At 39.7% G+C, this 17,148-nt stretch overlaps 1 protein-coding gene across 9 annotated transcripts in view; it reads left to right on the top strand.

The window, feature by feature from the left end:
• Window positions 1-17,148, top strand: part of LOC102212695 (protein tyrosine phosphatase receptor type M) — a 162,202-nt gene that overhangs the window by 97,690 nt on the left and 47,364 nt on the right. For 6 of the 9 annotated variants that reach the window (XM_013909824.1, XM_005729066.1, XM_005729065.1 and 3 more), the window contains exons 12-16: window positions 6,987-7,260; window positions 10,099-10,135; window positions 10,888-10,962; window positions 12,401-12,536; window positions 13,779-13,808. In XM_013909824.1, the coding sequence (XP_013765278.1) occupies window positions 6,987-7,260; window positions 10,099-10,135; window positions 10,888-10,962; window positions 12,401-12,536; window positions 13,779-13,808 (552 nt within the window). The remainder of the gene's footprint in view (window positions 1-6,986; window positions 7,261-10,098; window positions 10,136-10,887; window positions 10,963-12,400; window positions 12,537-13,778; window positions 13,809-17,148) is intronic. The other 3 variants (XM_013909825.1, XM_013909826.1, XM_005729068.1) reach the window with 1 other exon arrangement.

Below are 17,148 nucleotides of genomic sequence, written 5' to 3'. Positions count from 1 at the left end.
TGACACGCATAGCCGGGAACAATTTTTACCAGAGGGGACACTGTTTCTTTAAGAGGATTAGCGAACTGTCTATCAGTCATGTCGCGTTAAACTAATGTTTGCAATAGCCCCTCGTCAGGGCCAGAATACGCCTCCTCACACTGTAACATCAAAATAGATGTGTACATGTTGATGCAGACATAAGTGATTTGAGATGCTTTCCTTATCATTCATGCCACTAAATCAGTCCTCTCTTTCTGCCATAACCTTTGCCTTGAGCAAGCTTAAATGCATATGCATAAACAGAAAAATGTATAATATATACAAATTTCAGTTCCATATTAAAGTAGGCCGGGTTCCCATATAGTTTCTACCCTGTAGCATCAGATTTTCTTTACTTCACCACGGCCTGAAATCAGTTAAAGGATTTTCTACAGTACTAAAATAAGCACTAACTTTCTTTGATCACAGCAGAGCAAACGCTAATAGCTGTGCCTAAACATGACACAACTCAGCGCTTTTTACGATTTAATGGCAAATGTAATCTATGGCACTTTCTAATTTGTTTGCTTTATAGCTTTATGGACACCAGGGAAATATAAAAAGTAAGAAGACAGGGGTACAGAGGAAGGATGCTGGGTCAGGAGAAGTGTGTTACTTACAACCACTCTTAAATCAGACGTATACTGTAGAGCCAGCCGATTAGCATTAGAGTGAGAGAGACAGTGATTGAAATGCTCCCCATACCCCGTTCCCTCAACTACTCAAACTGCCCAGAGTTCTCCCTTTATCAGCCCACATGAAAAATAAATCAGAGTTTCAGGTCACAATCCAGTCGATTTCGCCATAATTGGTTGGCGTCACATGGCGACAGAGCTGAAATCTATCGGACAGCAAGGCTGGAGGAGGCCTAATTGGTGTCAGTTCAGGTTGCAGTGCTACACCAAGAATACAGGTCTGCCCTGCCGGCCATTCTGACAGACCACTTTTAACGGCTTATACCATTCATCTGGTACAGCTTTTCACTTCATCCTTCCTTCTCTCTGTCTTTCCATCTTCTGTCGGAGAGTAAATTTCAATGGCTTTGGCATTAAGCATCATTACGCTTGTGTTGAATACATTTGAGATGTCAGTCAATCCATCTGTGCCATTCTAAACTTTGAGGCAAAGATCAGCTGATTAGGTTGTGGTATCCAAAGGTCATGCCACTGTGACATTAGAGCATTTTTATGCTTTCCATGACTGGGGTTGTTGGTCTGTACACAGGCCACGCCAATTCTTAACTTTTTAAAGTACGTGGACTCAAAGAATTGGTTGGATTTTCATAGTAAATGTTTAAAGTTTGTTTATGACGTTGCAAAACAATTGTTATTCTCAAGAATTCAAGAATTTTTACTTACTATAAAATTTCACACAAATGTCCTGAAACTTGAACTAAACTACTGTGCAAAAGTCTTGAACTGCACCTAATTTCTTTATATTTTGCTTCCACAGAGCAGGACTTCCTTGTAGTTTTTTCCTAATTCCTTTTTTAAATTTTTTTTATGGTTTTGTCCAATCCCTCTCCGTGATTTCTAAAGGTCTTTTAAAGTTTTTCATTGAACATTGGCTGATGTTTCACTCATTTTTAGTCCAGCCCTCATACCTGATAATTTTTGGATAAATACTTTTCGGGGGGGTTAAAACCATCTAGCAAGTACTAAAAAGGATCCTAACTCAACGAATGAATGACAGTTGTCTACATGTAACAGACAACTTGGAAAAGAAACCATATAAAATGTTATATTTAGGTACTTTATCACAGAGAGCCTGATGGGGAAAAACATGTAGCTTGTTGCAATTGATTTAATGGAATCTACAAAAACTGCAAATCATAACTTAGCTTGACAGACTTAAAATGTCATTTTTTGCACTAATAAGGTGATTGCCAAAGAGCTATCAGCTGGCAATTTTTTTTAATCCCAGCATGGTGTGCACTGTGTCCTTAAAAAGTTTGAGGAAACTGGAAAGTAGAAGACAAAACAAGTGACAGCCCTAAAACTTAATTTCCAGGAAAAAAAAAATTCAAATCCTTAAAAGACCTGACACAGGACCCGAGACATGGTTCTGACCTTCAGTTGATTCGTCTACTGTTCACCGTTCGTCAGAAAGGGCCTCAGTAGCAGGGTGGCTGTCAAGAAGCCATTCTCATGGAACGGAAATGGGGACAAAATGTTTGAGGTATACCAGATTGCACAATAACTGGACTGACAATAAGTGGCAACATGTCTTACGGAGTAATGAATCCAAAATTGGCATTTTTGGGTTAAATTATTATCAATATGCATGGGGGAGGTCAGGGGAATGAGGTACAACACAGAGTGTCTACAGTCATCTGTAAAGCATGGCAGAGATGCATTTCAGCCAATGGTTTGGGGGATCTTGTCAAAACTGATGGAGTTATGAAAGCAGAAAAATACCATCAAATTTTCATCTACCGTGCAATACCATCTGGAAATCCACTGATTAGCAAAGCCTTGATATTTCAGCTGGCAATGATCCCAAACACAATTTCAATGCAATAAAAGCATACCTTGATAGAAAAACACAGAGCATGGATCTCAACAGTATTGAAGCAGTGTGGGATCATCTTGACAGAGAACGCAACAAAAGGCAGCCAACATCCAAAGAAACATTTCAACTGTCCTTCAAGAAGCCTGAAGGACTACTTGAAGAAATGACAGGAAAGCTTGCCTTTGAAAATCCAGGCCGTGTAGAAGAATAAAGATGGTCATACCAAAAATTGACTTTCAAGTTTGTTAGGATTAGACAAACGTTTGTCCTTTGCCTATACTGTAATTCCATTTATGCTTGCACCTGTACCAATAAGTCATTGCACCCATTTCTCATTTGTCTGGAAAAAAGTGGGAAAAAGAAGGCTGGCCCTAAATTTTGCACAGTACTGTAAGTTAATATGATACAATTGCAGTACTGCAACATTGACTACTTGTAGCTTTCATACTCTTTCCTGTCACTTTGGGATTTTAGTTGATCAAGTACAAAGACAAGCGGATGTATCCTTTAATATGTCAATTAAGCATTCAAAATGAGCATATATTAATATTATACCCCCCATTTTTTTTTCTTTTTTTTTTTTTAAAGTACTTGGAGTACTTGGGCATTTTGCTTTAAGTGATTATATTTTAGTAAATGATTTGAAGGCCCCTTCTATCATCAATGTGAATGCAATTCCCCCAATTGGTATATCAAGAGAGACATGAGCTACAAAGGATTTTTGTTCTTGCTACCAGAGCCATAGTTGTTCATCTGTTGTAGTTTTTTCGGTGCTCATTCATGTCATGCCAAATCAAGGAAATGACTAAATCACTCTGGTCTGTCAAAATGATTCATGATGTAAATTGTGAACTCAGCATGAGGTCACAAGGTGTCAGCTGCTCAAGGGCATATTTACATGCTTGCACTAATTACAGAAAAAAGGTTTTTAGAACAACGTGTATTTTTGCCACCATTAAACTCATGAGTCAGTTTTGCATTTAAGCCGTTGCAGTGAAAATGGTATAGTAAGTGTTCTACTTTAAATATTTTATAGCAGGAGAGCAGTTTAGCACTGACACTCTTTTAAGTAAAACCAGTAAAGGAGGTTTTATTGTCTCCATCAGTTACAGAGAAGAACAAAACTGTTTTATTAAATTGCAAATGTATTGTGCGCTAGATTTCGGTTTCTTGGTGCTGTAAATATTCTGTGGAGAAGAAGCACTGAATTAGATTTCCACATTACAAGAGTTTTTACCCTTGGAACCTCATAGCCTTTGGCACTTGGTATTTTGCCTGAGGAAAGGAAACCAGTTCTATTCATACTGTGCCTGTCATTAAGTCGTAGCACAGCTGCATCATCATATCATAAGGAGCCACCCAGGGAGAGCCAGCGCTAGTTTTTTGTTTCACTGTCTGCAGATTGATTTGGAATATAAAGTACTAATATGAGCGAGCTGAGAATCAGTGTACATGCTACAGCAAATATTTACTGTGAGTATAATGTGTTTTATTTCTCCAAAGGAAATATGCAGACGTGCAGTCCTTCATGGGTTATGTCTTTAAAAACAGATAGTTATCCATCTTACTTGATGAGTAATGTGACTGACAGCAGAGATAATTAGAGATTAAATTAATTATATTTAAAACTGCATCGTCCTATTATAGTTCAAATCAAATCGACAGTGTTCTGGCTGAGGCTTCCGTGAAGTCTAATCATTTATTTCTCTGCTGTTCTGCAACTACTTAAGTGGCTCCCGTGTACCGTCTCCACCTGCCCTTTGACCTCTGCTCTCAATAGGGGACAGTAATTAAAGCCTGATTTCTCCTGTAGACTCTCAGCAGGATTAAATATTTCATCACCTCCCAACCCAGTGCTAAATAGGAGAGCTCCAAGGAATTGGGACACACCCACTAAGAGCAGAGGGGGATTTTCTAATGACACAGCAAGCATCTTATGATAAACTATAGGGTTAAAGAGCACATGCTGTACACACAAAGGGGATACTTAATCATCCAGTACCAACCGCGGGGAACAATTGATCATCTCCAGGGCTGTTTGTACTGCAACTGCACAGCTTAAGAGTACAACCACAACAGTGCAGCTATTTTTCTTGAAAAGATATTTCTTTCCACTTGTTGTAATAATCTAGGCTAAGGAACATGTTCAGGGTCACCAAAGCTTTACACCTCGGTAGGCACTAATATTTCTTATGGCACAATGCAACTGAATAGATAAATTGAATTCACTGTTAGATGGTTATGAAGGCTTCAGGATGATTGTATTTTTCATATAGCCTTATCAGTTAAAAACTCTTTAAAAAAAAAAAAAAGGCAGATTAGTAATTTCTTTATCATTTTCTTATCTCAAATTCTAATCAATTAATATTTCATCTAGTATTGTAAGTTTATGCTTGGTTAGAAAGCTGTATCCAAAGACTGCAGTGCCTTGCATAACACTAACTGTTAATTAGATAGTAACACATACATTAAAACATAGCCCTATTATTTCAGATGCATTAAAAGGGTTCTGAAATGCACTGACACTATACAAATGCTAATGAAGTCCTGTTCAGCGACTCAAATAAAGCTGCATATCAAGTTCACTCTATCTACAGTGTTGCTACTTTCTCATGGTAACCTTGGATAACTGATCGGCGGTTTTACACAGTGGGATTCCTAGACTTCCAGTATAGAGGGGGCAATGAATGCCTTTCAAGCACTGCAAAGGTTGACTTCAAAATAGTCTAATTAAATTCTAAATGAAGTCAGATGGCAGACAAAGCAGGTAAAATGAAGAAGGCAAGGAAGATTTGTGCTACCAGATATATAAACTATATCCATATGATGTGTTTATGTCTTCAGGTATAAAATGGGCTCTTAGTTCTTGCACCAACATACTGTGCGTATACTCTGTCCTCGTTTACAGTGGTTTCTAGATTCTGTGTGAATTGTTAAGTGTTTACGTCCATTGTTTTCTGCATTGCAGTCTTCAGTCATAGCTTTCATCACCAGCCTTCAGTGGAATAACACATGTGTTAAATTGCCTGTATGTATGGTCCTTGCAGGAGAGCATGTACAGTAAGGAAAAAAACCCCCACAAACTCTAGAAAACAGTGTGGGACTCGTGGTCCTGTTTAAACAATAGGCAAACGATTTATTTATGTATTTATAAACACGATGCAGTTGCGAATAAAAGCTCTTAAACCAGCTCCGCAAAACTAGAGCTCCACCATATTTCATTCATTTCTGAAATCCTTCATTCATAGAGCACTCAAACTTTGCTCCATCGTCTGTGATAATGCGTTGTTGGTTCTTTAGCTCTTTTGCAAATGGATCACTAGTTCCCAATCATGGCTGGTTATTCTGCGTGGCAGCTGTAAACAGACTCTTTGTCACTCAGCGACTCAATGGATTTAACAGGAGGTCCACTTCAGATGCGCGATGCATACTAACATGAACGTCTATAAGACAGTCAGTCTCCCCCTCAGGCTAAGTGGCCGGCTCGGAGACAATGTCATCCCTGTCAGAGTCACAGAGGGCTGCAGGTTTGATCTAGCTAAACACAAGACTTGGATGGAGAGGAAATGGAAAGAGCCGTTAACCTTTTCATTTGCTGAATAATGAAAAGGCAAATAAATGTCCCGTGCCACCGCTCATTTCTGTTGGCCGGTATTTTTCAGTCTTTTATGTTGACTTCACTTTTAAGAAGGGATTTATATAAATAGAGTTCTTGTTTAGTCGAGAAAAACAAGTAATTTATTGCTGTAGCCTTTACACAGCGGGCAGACAATCAATTAGTTGTAAATATGCTTTAATGCATTTGTAATTTATTAAATAACATTAATGGTATTGTTACTCAGTGTATAGCTGATTGCCCACATGTAAATGCATGTTGTGCTCACTAGTTTTACACTACATCGCTAATTAATAATAATTGTAATGATAATCATAGTCATAATCATATTTATAGTAATATATCTATGAATGTATTCATAAATGGCATATTAAGGAGGACTAATGTTATATGAACTAAGTCCTCGCTAATACTGTAACTTACTGATACCTTAATGCTTAATAGTGTGACATTATAAAGTGCTATTAATGCATTTAAGTAAAAGGGAATGTATACATATCTGACAGACATTGCAAAACCAATGTAATATTAGTTTTAATCCAACAGAAGTTCTATTTAAATAACTTGTTATATAATTAAAGTTAGAGAGGATAAGAACTTGGTTTGCATTACATAAATCTCTTATTTCTTGTCTAAATGAGTAATTTCTGGAGACTCAGTTCGCTCTGAGATTTGGAGCTTTGCAGCATGCATGTTTGTGGCTTTCATAAAGAGACAATTTTTACACTTTATAAAGCAAACTGGCAAAGCAGAAAACCGTCTGTATTGCCAGTTGAATTCTACAAGAGCCTGCTTGGCCCAGTGGAGTATGTTAATTTTGTTTGTCCTGCATTTTCAGTGCGTACCAGGTGGTGGTGGAGGAGGAACGTCCACGCAGAGCACGAGGGACGGCAGAAATTTTGCGCTGCTACCCAGTTCCCATTCACTTCCAGAATGCCACGCTTCTTAATTCACAGTACTACTTCACTGCTCAGTTCCCCGCTGCTGGCATCCATTCGCCCCAGCCCTTTACTGTGGGGGACAACAAGACCTACAATGGGTACTGGAATGCCCCTCTGCTGCCACAGAAGAGCTACAGTATATATTACCAGGCGGTCAGCACAGCCAATGGGGTGGGTGGTTGTCATTTCTTATTATTTTATACAGCATTTTCTGCACTATAGCTACACCCTGGCTCTAAATTGAACTTGAACTGGCAGTTAAACGTAATCAAGTCCTGTAATGACGACAATAACGTGCCTGTGTTTGTGTATTTCCATCTTACCAACAGCAACTAGATTTTTTACATCGTGGTGTTACTACTTTAAGGTTGGGATGAGAATTAATCAAATATTAGTTTTCAATAGTGTATACAGTAGTTACCTAAAAATTACTGTTTTTGTTAACCTAAAATTAGTCAATCATACACTTTATGAAAAAAGTGTCACAAGAGTTTCTCAGCCATACAAACCTGAAGAAACATGAAGGTCCGTTAGCACAATTTTGGACCTTTGCAGTTACTGAGTCTATGGAGCACTGGCAACTTTTCCTTACTATCCTCCTCAGCGCTGTGTAATCCCTCTGTAATTTTACACGGTCTCCCTCTTTGTAGGGTTGTTAAGTTGTTGAGGTTCTTTCTTTAACACTTTTACTTTAAAATTTAAAGCTGGTTGTAAAATATCTTGGAGGGAAAAATATAATAAATGGACTTGCTGCAAAAGGGTCTGAATTAAATTTGAAATGACCCATTCCTTGAGAAATGTATGTAAAGACAGACTGCGTGGCTAGATACTTGATTTTATACCACTGTGCCAATGGGACTGAAAGCACCTGAATTCTGAGATTAAGAGGGTGTAGCTCAATATTGGCCTATATTGTGTATCTACAGTAGGATCTATGGGCTATGATGTTGCCATATTTCCACAGTAGTTCAGAACAAGCAAACCAAACACTGGCTTAGAATGGGACTTTTGCATTTCTCTCATTTTTAGCTACCACCATAGGTTTTCCCGAATGCTTTGAAGTAAAGGTGGAAGGTGAAGTGAGAGGTATTCAGATGGATTTGCAAGTTGAAGCTATGCTGCTTGAGTACTGAATACTTTTACTACCTCCTCCGACCAAAGAATGACTGAAATGAAATAAAAATTCGAACTTGTGAAATTCTTTCTCCATTTGAAGCCTTTATGCGACACAGTGCCCTGCCTTGTCTCAGTGTACGCACAATACGCTTAAAGGACGCACAAACGCAACTAAACGCTAAAGACAATATAACGATCACTGCCTAGGTGATTCAAAGGAATTAAGGTACTAAGCATAGTAACTGCTCACGTTGGCAAGCACATGCATGGCAACCTTGCCATTTCACATAGCTTCTGATAGGTGCTGCAGTACTCTTGTGAGTTTACTAACGACACTTTGTGTAGTCTTAATGGTCCGCAGCAGGGTCAGGCTTGGAATGCAGAGCTCTGTGTCGTGACATGCCTCCCTCCATTCCTGTGGCCCTCTTCTCCTGCCTTTTGCTATGGAGCTCTATGCCAAATACCAGACAACTCTTTGATCAACAGCATTTAAGAGCGGCAGTTGTCCCAGTGGCAGTTAAGTGTGAGAGACGGGGAACAACAATAGGGGCTACCAATCGTACAGGTCGCAGCCTCTGTCATCAAGTGGCATTTGGCAGGGCTCTCCCTCGATGGAGCCGCAGCAGACAGCTCAATGGCAACTTCAAGAGCCTTGCCGATTGTGGTCCTGAATGAGAATCACCATAAACAGTCTCCTTGAGAAACACCAGCGTGTCTTTAAGGAGGCAATACAAATAGCATGTGAGCCTTGGCTGAATCCAGTTAGAAAGTTTTGCTCTTGAGAGTAAAGCACTGGCAGTCTGAAACCTTCCAGGGTTAATCAGTGAGTCTGATGTATTGTCTGACGGCGCTCTTCTTTGAACAAACAAAATGAAAGCGTCTGTGTTGATACAGCATAGAGCTCTGTCTCCGTAATGGAGACATCTCTGACATCATTTTTACATTCAATGTTTTGATTCACAGTGGGCAAATGCACTCTCTTTTATTAAGCCTTCACTGTCAATAGATGGTCCTAGAAGCCTTTATTAATGTCTGATGATTTTGGTATGATTTGTTTGGGCCTTTTAAACAAAATTAGCACTTAGAGAAGGTGTGCGCCATCCATACCTAGAATTTTTTCAGCCTTCTGTTCAAATAAAAATCAAATGTGACTTGCAATGTTGCCTTTAATGAAATAACCATCTGACGGCTTAAAAGCCACAGTAATGGGAATGCACATGCACACAGGATCACATCTTTCTTTCTTCTCCTTATTATGCCTCTCATGGCCTCCCTCCCATGTGGGTTCATTGCTCATTGGACAGTTTGGCCGGGACAACACAGGGACACAGCACTCATGTCTTTTGTGCTGTATTACTCATTGCCTCCCTGTTCGTCTCATGTCCCTTTTCTTGTAAACCAGAATATTGTTGACAACAAATTTCACTGCCAACAGCGCGAGCAGTGTTTTCAATTTCTTTTTCTTTTTTTTAATGTTGTTGAAGGCTGTTGTCAGAGCTGGAACTTCATTACATATTCAGAAAGTCTCCCTGACGTGTCATTTTTGGAGCTCTGCATGCTGGGTTGGTGTCGCTTGTCACAGGGCTCTGGTTTCTCCACAGTGGCTGACCACCTTGAGCCGCAAGCTGCCGACAGATCGCTGTTGGCTGACAAATCAGCAGCTCAGCACCACTAATCTGTGCTGTGGGCCCTCTCGCTTAACTGCGTTTTGTGTCACAGTCATTGAGCTCAACAGATGATAGGGGACAGCATGGAACTGGCCTTGCTGTTTTGTTGTAACTATGGGTTCTTACATAGGTGTTGTTGCTGCTGTAAGTCTGTCTTTGTGTGTGCATCTCATAATAACCTATTTCCCCATCTCTTTTCCTCCTTTTTATTTATCTCTTGGTACAGGAAACCAAAATCGACTGTGTGCGAGTTGCCACTAAAGGTAGGACTAGATCGGTTTGTGTGAATAGAGATGTTTACGACATGTACTTCCTAACGTCTCTTGCATTTGAATTCTGGGAACTAACAGAATTAACGTGTTTTTTTTTTCTTTCTAAATGACAACAAAAATGTGAGATGAGACAAAATTGTGTGATAAATGTAGTCAATTTATCGATTGAAGCGTGTTTTCCGTGACTTGGAGGCAGCCTGTGTGCCCACGGAGGTCTGTAGGTACTTAGCTATGCTGCCTCAACGTCCTGCTCCACACATTAGGGGTGATGAAGTCTAAGCACCATTGATCTGGGAGCAGAATTGATAAGGCCAGAGGGAGCCGTAGTCACACTCTGCTGTGGGCCGTGGGAGGTCCTGTCACACGCCCTGACAGTCTCTTATATTGTGTAGTTTGCATGCAGCCCTGCTATAGATTTCTTGGTGGAGTTCCAGATGTCTCCATCTACATGGCTCAATAGGCAAAAGCCAAAGAGTTCATGGGCTGTGGAATTTTATCACCTGTAGAAATATGCTTTAGTGCCCTACATTAGACTCATAAAGATATTACAGATATTAACCTTTGTGAAATTATTGCTTCTGCAGACTTGGTGGAACAAACTAAAAAAATCCCTGCTGTTACTGCTATTTAGTGTCTTTCTTGGAGGTGTTGCATGATGATGGGACTTGTGTTCAGTGTGGCCTGTTTCTCTTTCTTTGTCTCTTTTTACTGCATGCCCTCCTGGATCCACTGACTATACACAGCCGCCATACTCGTGACTCAGCTCACAACCCCGTACATCCGCATCGTCCCAGCGCCTGGTGACAACCAACTAACAGGTCCGTTATTCTCTCCACAGCTTGGTAGTAGCGCTCTGGATTTGAATTCACGGGTGGGGGCACTCATGATTCCCTCAACAGGAGGGGGGGGGGCAACAAGTGGAATGTTGCATGTGTGCATTTTTTTGTTTATCGTCTTACAATTTGCATAAAGTCATTATGATTAAATCAAAGACTTGACGACGTTGCCTTCTACCTTCATCTCCTCAGAATTACTGGACATTAAAGGCCCGTTTGAGGTGCGATTGTCATTTGATGTGTCAATGTTGGGAGATTTTTGACAGGAGTTAATCCCCTTTCATGAATATTTCTCATTATTTCTGGGAGATTAAGGGAGAGTCGGTGCTGGTTGTTGCAGCTGTGACAACTGCAAACACACAAAAGGAAGCTCAAGTGAAATTATTCAAATTCTGCTCAGTTTTTTACTTGTTGGTGCACAAATCGCCCAAGTTCACTGACAGCACAGAGTTGCGGTAGGGTGACGCACAGCCCCCGCGGCTCTATCGAGGATTTGTCACTGACGGCGAGATTAGCCTCTAACGGTATATTGGGACAAAATCAGCTCCATCAATCCAGACATGATGATGTCACCCGTCTTGAAATCCTCCACAGCCCGGGCCTTAAAATTGTATATTTTTAAATAAAGGCGCTTGATGGCTGTTGATAACGACACACCAGAGGAAGAACAATATGTCACAGCCGGCCCGGGATGGATATTTAACTTTTTGATAGGAAGAGAAAATGGCAATTCTGGAGAGAGAAGGAAGCTCACTCTAAGATATTTGACATAACAATTTGTCATTCTAAATTTACCTCTGGTGACAAGGAATAATGGTGTTGTTGAGGTGGACAGTTGTGATTCTGGCAGCATTGCCTTCTGAGTGCTTCTTATCACTTCTCAAGGAACAGATGCTGTTAAAAACAAGCTGTTTTCTCCCACATCTTCCTCTCTCTTTGTGCCTCTCGTTGTTGGCTATCTCCTTTCAGGCTAATATTTAATGTTTTTGTTATTTCAGTCATTTTTATCTTCTTGGGCATTATCTTTCCCGCCCTGCGTCTTACATTTTTCTACAGCCCAGCAACCATTTGCCTCAAATGTGATTAACCAAGGGTAAAGATGGTATGCACTTATCTCTCTCAGTGCAGCTTGATCCACAGAGCGCTGATGTCCACTAAGGGCAGAGCTAGAGGTGGTCTTTAGGACAATAGGGAGTCACTTGCTGTTAGGATTAGCATTAGTCTTTGTTTGTACTCATATTTATGGTCCTTGGAATATTGGTGCACTGATTCCACACTGTCAAATCAGTGAGAAGATATACTGAATATATAGATTAGTACTTGGGTATTGGCTTAATGTGGCACAACATAAAATGGTCACGAGATGTGCTCGAATCTGTGCACCATTTGTTTGACTCTTATCCATCACTGTGTTTTTCAGGAGCAGCCACTCATAAGCCTGATGCAGTGGAGCCCGAGAAGCAAACTGACCACACCGTAAAGATCGCAGGGGTCATCGCCGGTATCCTCCTCTTTGTCATCATCTTCTTAGGAGTGGTGCTGCTCATGAAGAAAAGGTAAGCTTTTTTTTCCGTCCCCCTCCCCCCTTTTAGTTTTTGAATGACTATTTCAGATTTGTGGAAGTGGCTGAACTTACTTGCAGAGCACCAACAAATAAGTAGTTTCAGTTTCATCAGTTTGTATATTTTTCCCTCAAACAGTGGCATTGTCAGTGTCGTAGTAAATAATTAATTTGATTATGTTGATACGCCCCATTAAGGCTGTTTACAGCCATGAGATACAGTGTGCCATGAAAAATTAATCCGTTTCCACGGCACCCTCAAACAAATGTGCAGCGCCTCAGTGACACTGGGATGGGAAAGAAATATGTTTTTGAGTGCCGTGGTACGGAGAGAGGCGTGAAGGAGATAAGAAAGAAAATATGATGAAAGGCTCAAAAGCAAAGAGGATGGCCGTATAACTGAAGGCTAAGTTTACATTAGCCCCGGACCCAATACTGGAGAGAGGTCTTCTGTACATATCCCAGCAATCAGGGGAGCTAAAGCTCAGCAAATATCAACCCCCTTTTGTCCACGGCGAGGCTTAAAATAATACAGTGCCAGTTTCTGCAGAGATTTCTTCATTCCCAAGTAAAACTTATTGTGCGTTGCATATAATTTGTCCTTTTGATATGAAATTGCATGTCTCGAATTCAAGTCTAAAGGTCAGCACATTAGATCAAGTAGATGTAGCTGAGTGGGAAGACATAGTTATGCACTGATATAATCACTGTGTTTCATGTTTATTTTTGACGGTAATATAAGATTCTTCATACAGCAGGGCCTTTCTGCGTAGCACAGCAATCAGTGGGTGGGTGTGAAAATCGGCACGCAGTAATGGAATTGTTTTCAATTAGCCTTAATCAAACCGGAGATGGAGATGACTTCATTGGTTGAATTTTGTGTAATTTACCGTTATCAACAGGGAATCAGAGTTGTGTTTAGACATTCAAACGTCTCATTAAGTTTCAACCTTGGAGGTCACATATGGTAATTTTTTTTATAGGTGTATCAAATTATGTGTTCATAAAAGGGAGTTTTGGTACTGTACTGAGACCCCTTACCAAAGCATGACATGACTCCAAGCGATCACCTTTGCCCTCACGATCACTAGTTTACCTCCACGTATGCCACCATATCTGATTTTGTTCATTTCTTCTCTTTTTTCAAACATTAATATATTTTTACTTTTTCTTTCCTTTTCATTCCATCCCCTCCCCTCCTCCACTGCTTAAATCCTACCACCACCCCACTCGGCAGAAGAACCTATCACTCCTACACTTACTACCTGTAAGTAACCACTTTGTGTAATGTTAGTGCCATGCTTCTCACCCACACACTGTTTCCCATGCATGCAAAGAGCCATGTCATCCTCCTCCTGCCCAGAGCTATTACAGAGGCCCAACTGTAATCTCTGCTGGAGGAACGGAGGACGCCACTCCAATGCATCTCCACACGATGAGCAGATCACAATGTATGTCACATTGGCTCAACTTCTGATGAAAAGAAGAAAGACGCGCCTACACCCCCACAAAATAAACCTGCCACAGAGATGTTATTGCAGACGTAGTTTCTGCCAGATTTATAAGGAGTTTGTTTATCAAATGATGATGAACTTAACTGCCTTAATGATTGTACTGCTGCCGAACTCATCTTGTGAAAGAGAAGAAAAAAAATCAATCCAGCACCACTGCTTTTATTTATTTATTTATTTATTTTTTTATTGAGTGTGAATTTTTCATTTGCCTCAAATGATTTCGTCTCTGTTGACTTGTCAAAGCTAGATTTCTTTTTCTTTTGCATCTACACTTCAGTTGTGCCCAGAACTTCAATGAGCTAGTCCAAATATTTCACTTTTTTAAACTTTTATATACTCTTCAGATGCAATTGATAACTCTGAGCCTGATTAACCACACTTGTAGTTTAATTACCCACAAATTTTGAACATCGCTAACATGTTGACTTTATCGATTTGGCTCCATGTGCATGTGATAATTTGTAGTATTCTTTACCCCCCACACCATCCTGTCACACTTTCATCAAATCATCTCAAATTTCTCATGCTTTTTCTCCCCCTTTTTTTTTTTCTTTTTTCTTTTTTAATCCAGCATGGTTTTTGGATTTTTTATTTTATTTTGCGCAACCATCCCATTGATTCTATGGTGATGGTGGAGTTGTGTCTTTAGCTAACAAGATGCTTGCATCACTACAAAACAAGCTGATGTGATCATAGAATATCTCTCTATTCTATTTCAATGTCTCCGACATCACAAAACAATAACTGAAGCGCGCCTTTATGCGCTCTTAATGTAACAGATGATTCCACATCACACTGCTGAATGGTAAAGAAGCTTATTCTGCAGCTCTGCTTTCCCTGCTGTAGCTCATAGGCTCCCTCTGTAGTCTTTGTGATGGATGCCGACTAATCTGTCTTGAGATGACTGTGATCAGAGAAGAGAATGGAGGCTGCCTCGCATCAAAGAAAATCTCAGAATACACCTGGAGATAATACAACCCTGAATACTCCAAGTGTCACTCATTTTAGATCACAGCTGTCTAGAATGGAAAGCCCCAATGACTTAGAAGAGTAGTGCCTTCAAAGCTGAGCGCACACATCGGCCAAAGCTAAGCAAGAAAATATTGGTTGCTGTGAAATCATCAAAATAGCAGTTTTATATTCTTGGTATTTTATTGTTACTTACACGTGTTCTTCTCTTTGTTTGATGCACATTTTTAAAAGGAGGAGAATTTTATCAAAACAGCCGATTCCTTGCCAAAAAAATGTTAATGCAGTTCTTCAAGAAGCGTACAACAGAAGCATGTACAATGATTCATTGAAATGCTTCAATTAATCATTTTACATCAGAAATTTAGGATTTATTAGCAAATTTTGATGATCGTGGTTTCATAGTGATGCACTTTATTGTGTTTGCTCTGATTGGCAGGTTCCAGGTCACTTAAATTAACACATTCCACCAATTTACTGGATGTGTTTAGAAGACAGCCCATGTTAAAAGCTTTTGGAAAATCCCTTCAAATAGGCATTTTTTTCCCCTTAGTGTTGATTTCTGTGGCAGTGAGGTGATAGCGGGATGCCAAATGTTGTGACTCCCCTCTAAAAGTGTTAAGATAACAACATGATATGAGGCTAGTAAAGAAGGATTAATGGTCCCCTTGAGAAAATGTGCTGTATATACTGCAATATAGGCATACATAACACTAGAGGAAAAAGTTTTTTAATATAGATACAGAGAGAAAGAAAGACAGGTATACTTTTTTTTTTTCCGCCCATATTTTAACTCTTTCGCAGGTTCATTGTAACAAGTACATCGCCTCTGCACAACTGCTACAATGAAACATCTACAACGCTGCAAAGGCCTCAGAACATTTTCTTACAGAATACATATTTATTCTTCAGTTGCTAAAGAATATAATACACATTCAGAAAGTAATATTCACATGACAAAAAAATTAATGATTTGACTAACTTTTTAGTTTTTTGTTAACATATGTTATCGAAAGGTATAAGGATTTTAAACACTAGGCCTTCTTTACTATGTGATGTGTGTGATGCAGCTGTGGCCAATGAGTAGCTGGTATTTAAAGTGGAAAATATTTGAATCGATAGTACGGCTCCCAGTCTGCCCCCCTCCTGTGTATATCTTTCGTGTCATATGTCAGTGAAGCTAGAATGGAACAAAGCATTTCCCATGAGGGAAGTGCATATTCATGTCAGCTAATTGGGAAGAACTCTTAATTATTTATTTTTTTCCTGGAGTTATGTGAAAGCTGAAAGGTTGCATCTCACTGCTGAGGTGTTGTGTAGGGAGGCTTTATACGCCTCAAGCAGTCTAAGCCCAGCTAACAAACAAATATAACTCATATGCTCAATATTTCCAAGGTTTCTATTGTCAACTTAATAAAAGACTGCATTTTTAGACAACCTCCACTTGAGCAGTCTCTGAAATTCTGAAGTCTGCTATGAGCTTGCAACACCTCTACAATTGATGAAAACCATTAATGCTCTCATGCATTCATCAAAGTCTTTTAAAGGCATGAGAGCGTACTGCACTCGCCAAAATATGCACTTTAGGTATATTGCCAGAGGTGGCTGGGAGGGCTAACACGCAGCACATCAATCACAGTGCTCATTAGCAATGCGGTTACATGTGTGATCAAATATATGACCGTTCTTTAATCAAGTGGTCATACCGGCCGCTGTGGCTGCTGCTGGTGGGGACAGTTGAGATCAATTGGCGTGGTGCAATGAGGGTGGTTGGGTGTTGTTACACTGAGCATGTAACATGTAAAAACTTAACGTGTCTCTTTACACTTCTTCATCGAAGAAAAAAGCAAATGACTGTTTTTAAACAATTAAAAAAGAAAGATATAAGTTTTATCTTTGTTACTATACAAATATATTACAATATATCAGTTTAATGGGCCAAACCAATGATAATCTTTAACTAAATATAACATCAAATACTGTGTTGGCGCTTAAATTTCAAAATCCACCTCACAAGCTGCACAGCCTGCCCTTTAGTTTTGTTTGCATAAAGCATTTATATTATTTTTTTTAATGTTGCTGCAATTATTTTATGACAGATTTTATAGTTTAAAATTTGATTAA

This window comes from Pundamilia nyererei, unplaced genomic scaffold (assembly GCF_000239375.1).
Source record: "Pundamilia nyererei isolate P.nyererei 1_Seehausen unplaced genomic scaffold, PunNye1.0 scaffold00031, whole genome shotgun sequence".
NCBI classification, from domain to species: Eukaryota; Metazoa; Chordata; class Actinopteri; order Cichliformes; family Cichlidae; genus Pundamilia; species Pundamilia nyererei.
This window is presented reverse-complemented; position numbering and strand designations above follow the sequence as displayed.